This window comes from Gossypium raimondii, chromosome 9 (genome assembly GCF_025698545.1).
Source record: "Gossypium raimondii isolate GPD5lz chromosome 9, ASM2569854v1, whole genome shotgun sequence".
NCBI lineage: Eukaryota > Viridiplantae > Streptophyta > Magnoliopsida > Malvales > Malvaceae > Gossypium > Gossypium raimondii.
This window is the reverse complement of record NC_068573.1, coordinates 20,382,952-20,398,266: the sequence shown is the minus strand read 5'-3', so window position 1 is coordinate 20,398,266 and position 15,315 is coordinate 20,382,952. Positions and strand designations below refer to the sequence as shown.

General features: G+C 30.4%; 2 protein-coding genes across 2 annotated transcripts; both read left to right on the top strand.

Moving 5' to 3' along the window:
- The first annotated feature begins 7,324 nt into the window (after positions 1-7,324).
- LOC105798716 (somatic embryogenesis receptor kinase 1) lies at positions 7,325-9,828 on the top strand. Its single transcript, XM_012628905.2, has 3 exons — positions 7,325-7,834; positions 8,008-8,268; positions 8,378-9,828. The coding sequence occupies exons 1-3, from the start codon at positions 7,411-7,413 to the stop codon at positions 9,700-9,702; spliced, it is 2,010 nt and encodes a 669-aa protein (XP_012484359.1). The 5' UTR covers positions 7,325-7,410; the 3' UTR covers positions 9,703-9,828.
- Positions 9,829-10,069: 241 nt separating this feature from the next.
- On the top strand, positions 10,070-13,060 carry LOC105798717 (hypersensitive-induced response protein 4). Its single transcript, XM_012628906.2, has 5 exons — positions 10,070-10,503; positions 10,724-10,844; positions 10,964-11,055; positions 12,029-12,125; positions 12,518-13,060. Exons 1-5 carry the CDS (start codon positions 10,309-10,311, stop codon positions 12,886-12,888), a joined length of 876 nt encoding a protein of 291 aa, XP_012484360.1. The 5' UTR covers positions 10,070-10,308; the 3' UTR covers positions 12,889-13,060.
- The last annotated feature ends 2,255 nt before the right edge of the window (positions 13,061-15,315 follow it).

Genomic DNA, 15,315 nt, shown 5'->3' with positions numbered 1-15,315 from the left:
TTGTTTATATTTATTTTGATATAGGTATAAATGTATTTTAATTATTAATTCGTAATTTTGTCAATACAATTATTGTTGATTCTAGTAGAACCGATTCATTATAATTATAATTTAGCATAATGTCTTTTACAGTCTTTGAATTATAAACAAAAAAAAAATTTAGCTATGTTCTTTTCTTTCGTTTCATTTAACTTCAAGTTTTTGGTTTTGTCAAATTCCTCATACCATAATTGAATGAAAAATATAACGATTTGTTAATTTTATTGATGTGAATGGTAGATATAAATGTGACAGTCTAAATTTATATCACATTAGTAATTCATTATTTTCTAGAACATAAAATATTTAAAAATAAAAAAAATATTTAGAAAATTTTAAAATCTAAAAATCTAAAAATACAGAGAATTATAAAAGATGTTTAGATTTTCAAAAAAAAAAATTAAAAATTAAAATATTTAATAAATTCAAAAAAAAATAAGTGAGCAGTGTAGAAGGCAGTGAAGTAGTGGTCAAATTTTGGGCTTTGGTAGCGATGTATGGCGATTATAGATGGTGATAAGGGTGCTGGGGTACAGGCTAGAAGCTGAAGGGAAAGATTTTGCAATAATCAAATGGATTAGACTGTTAAGAAAATAATTAATCAAAAAAATAATTCAAATTTTAATAATTTCAGTATAATTTTTTAAAAATTAATTAATTATTCAGATCGTAAAGCAAATGGACCGTTTATTTTTCCATCAGGCAATTTAATAAAAACAAAAGTTAGAAATAAAGCGAATAAAAATGAGGTTAAAATCATTTTTTAATAATTTAAGGGGTTTAATTGAAAGTTATCTAAATTATTGAATTTGTTTGAGTTCAATATTTAAATTATTCTTTGGTCGATTTGAGTATTTAAATATTAATTTCGTTACTAAAATTAATACCTGCTATTAGTGCCATTAAAAATAACATATCAACTAATCAAATGTGATCATGTCATCATTTAATTAAAAAATAATTAAATAAAATTTTAAAAAAATAACCTCCCACCCCGTCCTTCCACCGCCTCCCCTAGCCTTGTCCCTCTCTTCTCTTCATTTATTTTATTTAATTATATTTTAATAAGATAATAACATGGCAAAATTTGATGGGCTAACATGGTTTTTTTAAACAGTACTAGTATTAGGTATCAAATTTAATAACGGAATTAAACTTTAAATATTCGAATAGATAAAAATAATTTTAAGTATCTAACTTAAATAAACCTAATAATCTAAATATCTCCTCAACAAAATTATTATGACTTACAGTTATAAATGGATTTAATAAATAATGACTTACATGTTATATTATTAAAAATAAATTACAAGTTGGAAAATCTTTTGATGTAGCTAGGAATGGAATGAATAGACAAAATGATGATGAACGGAAAATGAATCCGCTTTTAGATTTACTTTTTAAACTTTTAATCAAAAGTTATCCATTGATAATTTAATTTCTTAAATTTATATTAAAATTTAGGCTTAATTTAACTGGAGGCATTTTTTTTATATATCAGCTTTTCTATTAAATTGTCAAATAATAGTGATTTTATTTTTTAAATTTTAATTTTTTGAAGTTTTTTAAATTTATTTTTAATTAATTAATTCTTTTATTTATATAAATAAAATAATAATTATATAATTATATAATAAAATTATATATTTTATATATATCATTATGTTAAAATATTTTTAATTAATAACTCATTTATTTATATAAATAAATAAATATTATATAATTATATAATAAAATATATTTTTATATTTATCATTATGTTAAAATATTTACTTTTAATAACAACAACTAATTTTTGATATGATTTTCTTTATATATAATATTTATATTTTAAATATTTATTTTCTCCACATTTATTGTAATTATGATGATTTCTAATATTATAAAATCAAATAATTATTTCAAATATCATTATTAATTTTATATATGAAATATTTCAAATATAATTATTTTTCATCTGCGTATCACACACTTTTAATCAGCAAGTAATAATATTATATTATATTAATATTCCTTTCCCCAGTAATATTTTGTTATCATCACCTGCTGTTCACTCACATGCATCTTCACAGCTTAAATTCAACCAGGTTAAAATATTTTTAAATTATTTGTATTTTTAATTTTTATTTAAAAATATAAGTTGAATTATTAAGGTTAAACTTTTATGTTAGCCTAAAAGGATTTTAACTATATTGATAGTTAAGGGTCTGTTTGATTGACGGAATTGATTTTCCGGAAAATTATTTCCAACTTTTCCAGCGTTTGATTGGCGGAAAATATTTTTCATTTGGAAAATGAACTCCAAAACAAGGGAAAATGGGTTAAATTTTAGGGAAAATGTCTTACCCTTTCAATTTACGTAAGACATTTTCCGTGCTCTCCTCTCTATCGCCTTCTTCATTCCTTCCTTCATTTCGTAGAAAGCGCTTACATTTATCGATTTTCCAAGAACTTGTTTTTTAATTATTCAATACTTGTTTTTTAACACAATTACAAATAATTTATTTGATATTAGTTTTTCAATTTATAACGATTAATATTGTAGCTTAATAATTAAGTATTATTATAAATATATCATTGCAATATATGTAAAATAATTTAAAATATAAAATTTATTAATATATATTAATATATGTAAAACAACTTTTCCGAAAAATATTTTTAAAAATCATAAGCAAAGAAAATATTTTACATGATTTAATCAAACACCGTAAAATATTTTCCAAGAAATCATTTTACGAAAAGTAAAACATTTTCCGAAATCATTTTACGGAAAATATTTTACTTGGCAATCAAATGACCCTAAATTTTAAAATTTGAGAATATAAAAAATTATTTTAAAACAAAAATAAAGAGTATATGGATTTGAAGTCTAAATTAATATATATATAATATTAAAATTGTAATAGGGACGGAAGGAAGCATCTGACTCTCTATTCTCATCAAAGCAAATAATTATATCACACAATTAGGGTACCATTCAAATTGAATTGAGTGAAAAGATCTAGAGTTAATCAAATTCACAAGTATTATTTTATAATTTTAAATTAATTTAAAATTTTTTCGAATCGAGTCGAGTGAAATTGATCGAGTTAAATTAAAATTAAACATATCAAATAAAATATTATTATAATATAACTAGTTCTATATTAGAGCACATAAATTTGAAATCATATATATTTGAAAAAAATTCAGAGTAAAATAATAAGAAAAATAAGATACTTGAGTAAGATAAATTTGAATCATTAATTAGGTCCCAAAATTATTATTTTAGAAAATTTTAAAATTTTAACTTTTTATATACTTTTTAGAATTATTTTATATTTTTATATTTTTAAAACTATCAATTTTGAAATTTTTATAAATATTTTGAATTTTAAAATTATTTTGAACTTCTTTTGTAGTTTTTGATGAGAAAGACCAATTTGTTTATTTTCAAAGTTGACAGGAACCAAAAAGGTATTTACACTAATTTGTTATTTGAATTATTTGAATTATTAAATTTATTCGAATTGTGGAATTCAACTTTGAAAATCCAGGTAATAGAAACTGATGGAGTAACCAAGCTAAAACAAAAGAGTCAATATATTCTTGAAGAACAGAAGGTAGCTCAAGTAAGCTCAAAAGCTCTCTATGCGATTTTTAATGGAGTTGAGATGGAACAATTCAAGATGATCTCAACATGTGAAATTGCTAAGAAGGCATGGACCATCTTACAAAATCAACATGAATGGAATGTTTTTGTCAAGATGCCAAAACTCCAAATTTTGACCATCGAGTTTGAGAGTTTGAAAATGGATGAAGATGAAACTATTTCTGATTTTTATACAAGACTGTGTGACATATATGATGAAGTTTTTTTTTGTCTTGGTGAACATTTTTCTAAAGTGAAACTTGTCAAGAAAGTTCTCCATTCTCTTTTAGAACGATTTGTTATTAAAGTCACTGTAATTGAAGAAGCCAATGATATCACCACCCTTAGGTTAGATGAGTTGATTGGTTCACTCAGGACCTTTGAATTGAATCTTGATGAAGGGAAGAGTGACAGGGTAAAAGGTGTAAAAGAATGTTGCTTTCAATTTTCAATTTCGTGTTCAAACAGAGAAGCAAACATAAGAAGCTATCAATTAAATTAGAGAACAAGTTGTTCTACTATCCAAGAACTTCAATAAAGCTTTAAAGAGCTTTTCGAAAAAGAAATTACCACGAGACAACGGTGCCAACAGCTCCAATAGAAAATTTCAACAAAAAGAAGACAATGTGTTAAACAAAAAGGAGATTCAATGTTTCCAATGCAAGGATATGGTCACATTCAACTCGGATGTGCTAACACCAAAAAGAAACAAAAGTCTCTCGTGGTTACATTTGAGTGATAAAGAAGATGAGAGTGAGTACTCAAACTCGGATAAGGAATTAAATAATCATGCGGCCTTCACTGTGTTTGTTCAGCCATCTATTCGGATAGAAAACCAGACAAACATCTATTGTGGTTAATTTTTCTCTTTGTTTTCGCACTCAATCTTAGTCATTAATTGTAAGTGAATTAAGCTTTTGTACGTGAGGTTTGGGTGAGTGGCTGTAACTAGTTGGGACTATCTATTGGGGCTTCAGATACATCTTATTGAAGGGTAGTTAGACTAACACCAATAGATGGTTGGATCAATTGAGAAATAAGATACCATTCATTGAGTAAGGCTCCGCAGAGTAGGATTGTTTCTGAACTGAGTAAACAAACGACTGTGTGCACATCTCTTTCTACTTTTGCTATTTTTGTTTTTGTTTGATTGTTTGTTCAATTTTGTGTTTGAACTTGCTATTGAACCGTCAAGTGATATTCATAGCAAACTAACATGGTTTTTCAAATACTAACAGTCACCCCAATACAAAAAATACTTTAATTTATATTAAAATAAAATTGTTGTCAATATAGGACGACCTGGGTTCAAAGGCGTTAAAACATATTTATCCTCCTATTTAAGAGTTAGGGAGGAGGAATGAGTTAGAAAATATTTTTAAGAAAATAAAATAGTTCAAAAATTTTTATAATATTTGAGGTTTTAATCTATAGCTCCAAGATATTTATAATTTTTAAAATTTTTAATTCCAAATAAAGATTAGATAATTTATTCGGTAAAAGACACTTACCCCTCAAGTTTAGTGTAAAATACACTTATCGTCTATGGTTTCAAGTTGAGGTGTTCATGGGTGGGGTTGGTTGGGTTCGGGCCGGGCCGGGCCGGGCTCAAATAAAAATTCAGGCCCATTTGTTAGGCCTGGGCCCGACCCGAAAAATGGGCCTAATTTTTTTCCTAAGCCCAGCACGAATAAAAATTACTAAAACTTAGGCCCGGCCCACCCGTATTAATGTTTTATATAATTTTTAAATATATATAATACATCAAAATAACTAAAAATATCAAAATAAATAGTTCCCAACAAATTGAAAACAAATTTTAAAAAATATGTATACTTAAATAAGACTAAGATAGATGCAACTTAACAAGCAAATGCCTCTAAAATAATAAAAGAAATTAACAAATGCCTTTAAAATAATAACAAAATTAACAATAAAACAAGTTTTATACAATATCCAAACAATAACAACAAAATAGTAGCAACATAACAATAAAATGGTAGAAAAATAGAGAGAAAATAACAAGAAAATAACATTAAAAAACAAAAAAAAATAACAGATTTTTTTTGTCCTTTAATGAATTCGGGCCAAACCGGGCAAAAATACCTTACCTAAGGTTCGACCCCTTTTTCAAATGAGTCTTATTTTTTTTTTTCTAAACCCATTTTTTGGGCCTATGTTTTTGCCCAAACCCTCCCACATTCTGGGTAGGTCTTCAAGTCGGGCTGGATGACCTAATCCATGAGCAGGTCTAGTTTCAAGAATGTTTGGAAAAATTCTTATAAACCTCCCAAGATATTTATTTACTAAGCAAATTTTAAATTATTATTTATTTTCCATTTAATTTATTTATTTCTCTTTTTAATTACAAAATAATAAAATTTAATTACATATTCAAGTGATAAGTTTAAATATATTTAAGTTCTTTCATAAAAAATATTTGAATTTGATTGAAATCAAATATTTAAAATTTATACTTAATCCAATTATATATTAACCTAGAGATGAATTTATTAAATTATTTTTTTGTAAAATTAATTAGTTATGTAATTTAGAAGGTTTGGATTAAAAAGAAACTAATTAAAACTTAAAACTTAAAAATTAAAAGAAAAAAATCATCTAAAAATTTATATTATAATTAAATTAAATTTTAAAAATTTAACATGTATTTACATAAAAATTATTAAAACAATAAATAAATAATAAAAGAAAAGATAAAAAAATTATAGCTAATGAGGTCTTAGGTTATTGCAAGGTTAATGCCATAGAAATTTTAATATCTAAAATTCAAATATCAATTTGTGTAAACCATATAAGGGTTCTCGATCTAATATTTATTAGAGGTTATGTTTCACCATTTGTGGATGTATAGATTTATTTCGGTATATGTTTAAACATATCTTAGTTATTAATTTGATCATGTTTTATAATTATTAATGACAAAAACATTATGTTTAGCATATCAATATATTATAATATAATACAATTTATAACTTAATTTTGTAATAATTAAAATATTTTTATAACTAATTAGATTTTTATATTTTTAATTAAAATTTTAATATAAATATTTAAGATAAAAATAAATAGAATATTAATTAATTAATAAAGGATAAAGTTGATATTTTTAAAAATCATTTAATAAATAAGTCGGTAGGTAGATTCGGATTCTTTTATCAAAAGAGTAGGCTTGAATAATTTTTGTAAATTCAAATTTTTACTTATATCTTATAGATATTTATTTATTATAATTTTCTAATAATTATTTAGTAAAATTGACCGGAACAATTGAACTGAAAATTAATAGTTTTAGTAGTACCTGGTTATGAAAATGTTATGAATAAAGATAAAACATTATTAGCATTGTTATAGAGCAAAAGATTGGTGCTTCCCCTTTTGGGAAAATATCTTTACTAGGAGAATGTCTGAGGATCAACCAAAGTCTCTTCCTCCTCTTCATTAAATCCAACGGCTCACATTCTTTTTAATTCATATTAAAGTTTCTGTAGTTGTATTATTATTTAATATTTAAAACCATGTTACTTTATTTATTATTTTAATTATTTTGAGATCGTACAAAGCGTTTTTAAATTGTCAAATCTTTAGGAAAGCAATCAAAGCATATATGGACACATCTCTGCATCTTTGTCTCTTCCTTCACTTGAGAACTGAGGAAAAAAAAAAAAAAAGAAGATTCAGAAGCATTCTTCTTCTTTTTTTTTTTTAGACCAAAAGCAATGGATTTCAGACTACCTCTCATCTTTTTCCTCATTCTCTTCACAACCCAGTGTTGTTTCAGTGCAAATACTGAACTCAAAGTAGTTATGGAAATCAAAGCTGGTTTAGACCCAGAGAACAAGTATCTCTCTTCATGGACCTTTAATGGTGACCCTTGTGATGGTTCATTTGAAGGCTTATGCTGTAACGAGAAAGGCCAAATAGCCAACATTTCTTTGCAAGGGAAAGGATTGTCTGGCAAACTCTCACCTGCTATTGCTGAGCTTAAACACTTGACAGGGCTTTACTTGCATTACAACTCTTTGTATGGGGAGATACCTAAAGAAATAGCAAACTTGACTCTACTCACTGATTTATATCTCAACATGAATAATCTCTCTGGTCAGATTCCTCCTCAGATTGGTGAACTGGGTAGCTTGAAGGGTTAGTGGTCTTGTATTTGAATTTTCTCTTCTATTTACCATTGGTTTTTTTTCCAAATCTTGCTGTGTTTGGATTATGAGAAATTTTCCATTTTGGGTCTTTATGTTTTTAAGCAAAAATCACTTAACTGGGTTTTTTTTCCCTTTTCCTTCTTTTGCAAATATACTGTGTAGTGTTGCAGCTCTGTTATAACCAGCTCACAGGAAGCATACCAACACAATTGGGATCTTTAAAGAAGCTTAATGTACTTGCCTTGCAGTCCAATCAACTTACTGGTGCAATCCCTGCAAGTTTAGGGGATTTGGGTACATTAATAAGGCTTGATTTGAGTTTCAATAGTTTCTTTGGTTCAATCCCTTTGAAACTAGCTGATGCTCCTTTGCTTCAAGTTCTAGACATTCGGAACAATTCACTTTCTGGCAATGTCCCTCTTGGTACTCATCTTTTTTATTTATTTATTATATATAACTATATTCTGCTTGGCTTTATGGAAAAATAATAATGAACTTCATTTGATTTTTTTCCCTTCTTGGTTTGATGTAGCTCTTAAGAGACTGAATGATGGATTCTTGTTTCAAAATAATCCGGGTCTATGTGGGTCTGGTTTTGCATCATTGAAAGTTTGTAATGATTCTGATCATATTAATCCAAGCAAACCTGAGGTTTATGGGTCAGGGGCAGCTGGTGTTACTAGAGAAATACCGGAGACGGCAAATCTTCAGTTACCTTGTGAGCAAAAACCCTGCTCGAAGCCATCAAAGTCTCAAAGGGGTCCTATTCTTGTTGCTCTGATTGTTGTCATAGTTGCATTATCAGTTATAGGACTCGTCACATTCATGCAATATCGTCGCCAGAAACAGAAGCTTAGTAGCTTATCTGAAGTTCCTGAAAACCGCCTTAGCACCAATCAAACCAAGGGGTTTAGTAGGAAGAACGGATCTCCACTCATTAGCCTTGAGTATGCTAATGGTTGGGATCCTTTGGCTGATGGCAGGAACTACAATGGCTTTGCCGAGAGCTTTAGGTTCAACTTAGAAGAGGTGGAGACAGCTACTCAGTACTTTTCGGAGTTAAATTTATTGGGGAAGAGTAACTTTTCCGCAACTTATAGAGGGTTTCTAAGGGATGGATCAGCTATTGCGATTAAAAGCATCGGCAAAACTAGTTGCAAATCAGATGACGCTGAGTTCTTGAGGGGACTGAATGTTTTGGCTTCATTGAAGCATGAAAATTTAGTGGGATTGAGAGGGTTCTGTTGTTCAAAGGCCCGGGGAGAGTGCTTTCTCATATATGATTTTGTCCCTAATGGGAATTTACTAAGCTATCTTGATGTCAAGGATGGTAATGGACAGGTCTTGGAATGGTCCACAAGAGTTTCCACTGTTAAAGGCATAGCCAAAGGTATAGCATATTTGCATGGTAACGAAGTAAACAAACCTGCCCTCGTTCACCAAAACATTTCAGCTCAAAAAGTGGTCATCGATGATCAGTTCAATCCTTTGCTCTCGGATTCGGGCTTGCACAACCTCCTTACCAATGATATCGTGTTTGCAGCGCTCAAGGGCAGTGCTGCTATGGGTTACTTAGCTCCTGAATACACTAGTACAGGCCGGTTTACCGAGAAGAGTGATGTTTATGCATTTGGGGTCGTGGTTTTTCAAGTCCTTTGTGGGAAACGAAATGTGACTAGCTTGGTACGAGTTGGAGGTGAATGTTGTAGAATCCAAGATTTTATAGACTCAAACCTCCATGGTAGGTACTTGGAAAATGAAGCAGCTAAACTTGCAAGAATTGCTTGGCATTGCACTCACGAGTGTCCTGTAGAAAGACCATCCATGGAAGCAGTGGTTCAAGATCTGGGCGTGTAGACTCGGTTTCAACTGGATTTTCATGTCAAGCTTTTTAAGTTTTTGGATATTTTGTGCTTTCATTGTCATGAGTGTTGTAACTTTGTAAACCCTTAATTTTATATTCATCTCCCTAGCTTTATGATGGCTCTTTGTGTTTGCTGGGATACTTTGGGTAAAGTCATGTGAAATTTACTTGTTTGATCAGAGTCTGGTGAGATATTCTGGTATGATATCTTCAGAGTACGAAAACAGAAGATAATAACCATTCCATATTATGGAGCGTTTTAGTAAATATACTTTATTTCTATTTTGTCTTTTCTGTACTTCAAAATGCAATGGGTCAAGCAAAAGGTGATAATCGCCTACGTCAAGAAGCAACCCTGGATGCTATCCAAATCCAATTAAAACCAACTTTTTTTCTCAAAATAAAAAAAATCACCACCAAGCAGGCGACACGAGAAGTCGAGAATCCAAATCCTTATCGTCGTCCGTCCACACCGAATCTCCTACTTGTCACCGTCTTAACTCGTAATCAAGAACCAAAGAATTCCGCCTTCTTTCATTTGATTTTAATTCTTTCTTTTTTGTTTCATCCGTTTTGTTTATTATCGATCGAGAAAAAAAATGGGGAATACGTCTTGCATATTCTTTGCGTGCGTCGATCAGGCCAGTATCGGCGTGGTGGAGAGGTGGGGTCGTTTCGAGAAGTTGGCGGAGCCTGGCCTTCACTTATTTAACCCCTGCGCCGGTCAATGGCTCGCCGGCGTCCTTTCTACCCGAATCTCTTCTCTCGATGTCCGCATCGAGACCAAAACCAAGGTCAATTCCCTTATTAACCCCTTCCATCAATATGCCTAGCTACTCTATTTCTAATCAATTCATCATATGAATTTTATCAGTTCTTTTTTTTTTGTGTGTGTGTGTGTGTGTGCTTGTTTTGCGGGGAAATCGCCCAATTTTGAACAATATTTACATTGATATTGTTGCTCTACTAGCTGAAGATCAATGAGTATGAATATGAGAATGTTACATTTTGTAGGACAATGTTTTTGTTCAATTGGTTTGCTCCATTCAGTACCGAGTGATGAAACGACATGCTGATGATGCATTCTATGAGCTGCAAAATCCCAAAGAACAGATCCAGGCTTTTGTGTTTGATGGTCATTTTCTTTGGCTTTCTTTATGCGTATCAGCCAATAATATTATGCTCCTTTTTTGGTAAACTAAAACCATTTATGCATCCCATTTCGTCTCATTTTTTTTCCCTTGTTGGTGGCAGTGGTTCGAGCTCTAGTTCCAAGGATGGATTTGGATGAACTCTTTGAACAAAAGGGTGAGGTTGCTAAAGCTGTGCTTGAGGAAATTGAGAAGGTAGTATAGTTCATTCATTTGCTATACCATTTATCCTTATGCACCAAATTACTCAAGAGTGCTTAAATTAAGTGCATAAGGCATACATGTATATATACATTCACATACATATATATTTGGTTGTAAAAACTGTTTAACGGGTAGACCAAAGAAGACCAATGATTATATAAGCATGTATATGTATAAAAGAGATAAATTTTGGTTGTAGAAACTGATGAGCTGGTAAATCAAAGAAGACTTTGATATGTCAGTCTTGAAAAAAGTACGATAGATGTCCTTGTACTAAGAGTCATGCATTTTGAGCAAATTAGTCGACATATATTGGATAAAAAAGCAAACTGATCTTTCTGTAAAAACTTTCATCCAGTTCTACAGTTAAAAAATGGTCCTTGTACATCAGTATCAGATACACATGGCACGTCATGTGTTACTTTTTGGTTATTCCGTCAGCTATGCCAGTTTTTATCAGTACAAATGAATGAAATTTTCAACTGAAAGGAACAATTTGCCCTTGTGATTTAACGTATAGAGATTAATTTGTCCAATTCTTTTAGTAGAGGGGGCAAAATGCAATCTGACCCCTAGTATAGAGGCCTCCATGTTACTTTTACCGTCAGTCGTGTACTTGTTGCTTTCAGTTTGATGTGCCCAATAGTAGATGGTAAGTGAAGCAATGGACTTTCTCTCCTTTGCAATAAAGGAGAGATTAGGACTATTTTGTGGTCTTGTTGTTTGGCCTGCATTTTACCAGAACATGAATGCATGAGGAACAGCCATTTTCATTTTCTTGTAAAGTAGCAATTCTTTTTTTATGATACATGATAAATTATGACCATTTTCTATCTAATTGCGCTAGAGTGGTTATGCATGCATCTAAATTTGGGTTTCCTTTTCTCAATCTATGTGCTTCTTCTCTACCTTTTATGAGGCTATTCATATCATATATTATATAGAATCTGAAATTATGTATCAGGTTATGGGAGAATATGGATATAGCATTGAGCATATTCTGATGGTTGACATCATTCCTGATTCTTCTGTACGCAAAGCAATGAATGAGATAAATGCAGGTAATGACATGTACCAATTAAAGATGTTCCCACTTTTATTGAGCTATCTGTTTTAGTTCTCTCTCTTTCTGATACAAGCATATAAAATTTTGTTAATGTTGTGAAATTACTACCTAAACTCCAGCTTCTGTAAGAATCATGTCTGTCTTCTTGGCACTAATTAAGCTATTAAACGATGCAAAGAAATTCAGTGACCATGCAATCTTGAGTCTAATACTCTTGGACTCTTTAGATCCATTTATCTGAAATTTGAAGAAACGCATAACTTGGCTATGATTTTGTTTTACAGCTCAAAGACCATGCCAACTCGAGTCTAATACTCTTGGACTCTTGAGATCCATTTGTCTGAAATTTGAAGAAATGCATAACTTGGCTATGATTTTGTTTTACAGCTCAAAGACTTCAGCTTGCCAGTGTGTACAAAGGGGAAGCTGAGAAGATTCTCCAAGTTAAAAGAGCAGAAGCGGAAGCGGAAGCCAAGTACTTGGGCGGGGTGGGTGTAGCCAGGCAGCGGCAGGCAATCACGGATGGGTTGAGGGAGAACATTTTGAATTTCTCTCACAAGGTGGAAGGCACCTCAGCCAAGGAAGTGATGGATCTTATCATGATCACACAGTACTTTGATACAATCAAAGACCTCGGAAACTCCTCAAAGAACACTACTGTTTTTATACCCCATGGACCCGGTCATGTTAGGGATATCGGTGAGCAGATACGGAATGGGCTGATGGAGGCTGCTAGTGCTAAAGTAAATGTTGAATAAGCAAGAGTTGTTTTTAATTGAAAGAGAGAAGACAATCAAATAGGTAGGTCTTTGAGTAGTAAATACTGTTGTGATACTTGTGAGTGGTGAGACAGTAAGATTGGTTGACATATAGGGCTGTAAAAAAGATTTAACAATTTGAGGAGATGAGATTGCTCTATTTTTACATTTACCTTTATTTATTTTGACCTTTCTCTCTCTCTGTCTCTATATATATTATAAAACCAAAAGCACCTACTTCCTTGAGAATGGCATGTCTTTTGAATGGCTGATGACTGACTCACTGATATTTCGTAGACAGGCCAGGAAATACCAAAGGGAAACCTTTAAAATGCTCAAATTATGAGCATGTCAATATTTTGAAGGTAATCAGAAGTTATTTCTCGTAGTTGTCACTTACATTGCTCTATTCTTTAGATGGGTGTGTAGGGTCAAGCAAGTAAAGCTTGAAAAGATTTCGATGGAGGTAATAAAGAGAGTATGATAAAATTAAAATGGATAAAAATTTAAAATAGAGTTTTGGTTGGGTGATAAATTAAAGGTTTTAATTATGTAATTGGTTTAGGTTTAAATCTCAAAATATGCATATTTTGATTGCCTTTTCAAGTAAAAGACTAAAGTACCCATATAAATTATTTTAAATACGAAAATATATTTTTTCATTTTCCTAACCGAGTTGGGGTTCGATTAACTTGTGACACAAACTCAATCACGAGCTTAACCAATAATATAAATATTTTTAAAATACACATATGACTGGTTTTCTATACTCATATATTTTATAAAATTGTTACAACTAAATAATGATAAATTAATTGAAATTATTGATGAAATAATATTTAAATATATAGACAACTTAAAAAATATACTTAATTTTAAAATATAATATAAAAATTAAAATGTATGCAAATAATTTCAGTAAAATATTTCAAAAATATAATCAAGAATCTTTCTTCCCTTGACAAGTAAAATTTAAAAGGGTAAACTATCAAAATAGTTACTTTTGTTTGCCTCATGTTACATTTACTCGCTTATGTTTGAAATGTTACGTTTTAGTCACTTACGTTATTATGTTATTACATTTTAGTCACTGAACTGTTAATTGTCGTCAATGGTGTAATGGATGTGGCACGTTCAATCATCATTTCAAACGAAAACTTTAGGTTAAATTCTACAATTGGTCCCTATATTTTTTTCATTTTGAGCAATTTAATTTTTTCTTTTATGTTCTTTTAATTTTCCTTTTTTCTTTTCCATTCTATTTTGCTTCTCCCTTTGTTTTCCTCCATTTTAATTTCTTTTAACATAGTTTTTCTATATTTTTCATTTGTTAAAACTAGTCCACAAGCTTGCCTCACTCGAAAAAAAATAAATTGTTCAAAAAAATAAAAGTATGGGGACTCGTTTTAACAAATGGAAAACATAAAAAAAATTATGTTAAAAGAAATGGAGAAGGGAGAAAAACAGAGGGAGAAGCAGAAGAGAATGAAAAAAAGAAAAAAGAAAAAAAAGAAAAGTTAAAAAAACATAAAAGAAAAAGTTAAATTGCTCAAAACGAAAAAATACGTAATTGATTGTAGAAATTAACATAATGTTAGGATCGTCCCGATTAAGCAACAAGCAAGTAAAAATAACAGAAGAAATTGAGAAGATGAACACACAAATTTAACGTGGAAAAACCCCTCCAAAGAGGATAAAAAACCACGGGCAAAGATAATTTTACTACAATGGCAAAAGAATGAAGAGTACAAAAGATGGAGATAAAAACTAAACCCGAAAACCCGAAAAACAAAGAACCCTCAAAATGTAAATACAAAATTCTCTGAATGTGTTATGAGTTCTAATCTAATGGGTGTCATTTCTAAGATTGTAAAAGAGTCTATTTATAGGCTAAATTAGTAAGTCAAATAAACTAAACTAATAAATGCTAAATATATTATACTAATAAATACTAAATCTTCTAGAAAGAAAATATATTTTTTGTTTAACATGACTTACAAGCAATCTCTTAGAATTTGGGTCACACAACTCTAACAATCTCCACCTTGACACGAATTCTTTCAACGCCATCTTTGCCAAAACCCGCCATGGGCCTATCTTGAACTATGCAGGGAATTAACTGAGTCGAATCTATGCTTAGAAGCTGGAAGACTTCTAGCCTTCGACTTATGCACTGCCAAATCAAAACTAACCCGATCGATTTTCACGAACACGGTTCTAACTTTTCAAAACTCGCATCCAAAAGAGAACCTCTCTTCAACAAACGGTCATACATTTTCCCTCTTATGACCAAGTTGCCTCCGCTCCAAACGAGTTGACTTTGACTCTGTAACGGACGAGGGACGTCCGATTTCACCGATCACTATAGAACCTTCCAGAATATAAAGACTGCAGTTCTTTTACCTTTTAATAAAACGAGAGCTCCAC

Bases quoted from the DNA above. Each gene is read 5' to 3' on its own strand.
- LOC105798716 (XM_012628905.2), top strand. From the start codon at position 7,411: ATGGATTTCAGACTACCTCTCATCTTTTTCCTCATTCTCTTCACAACC. The intron at 7,835-8,007 runs GTTAGTGGTCTT...TATACTGTGTAG, and splicing joins TGAACTGGGTAGCTTGAAGG to TGTTGCAGCTCTGTTATAAC. The intron at 8,269-8,377 runs GTACTCATCTTT...GGTTTGATGTAG, and splicing joins TTCTGGCAATGTCCCTCTTG to CTCTTAAGAGACTGAATGAT.
- LOC105798717 (XM_012628906.2), top strand. From the start codon at position 10,309: ATGGGGAATACGTCTTGCATATTCTTTGCGTGCGTCGATCAGGCCAGT. The intron at 10,845-10,963 runs GTCATTTTCTTT...TGTTGGTGGCAG, and splicing joins CCAGGCTTTTGTGTTTGATG to TGGTTCGAGCTCTAGTTCCA. The intron at 11,056-12,028 runs GTAGTATAGTTC...ATTATGTATCAG, and splicing joins TGCTTGAGGAAATTGAGAAG to GTTATGGGAGAATATGGATA.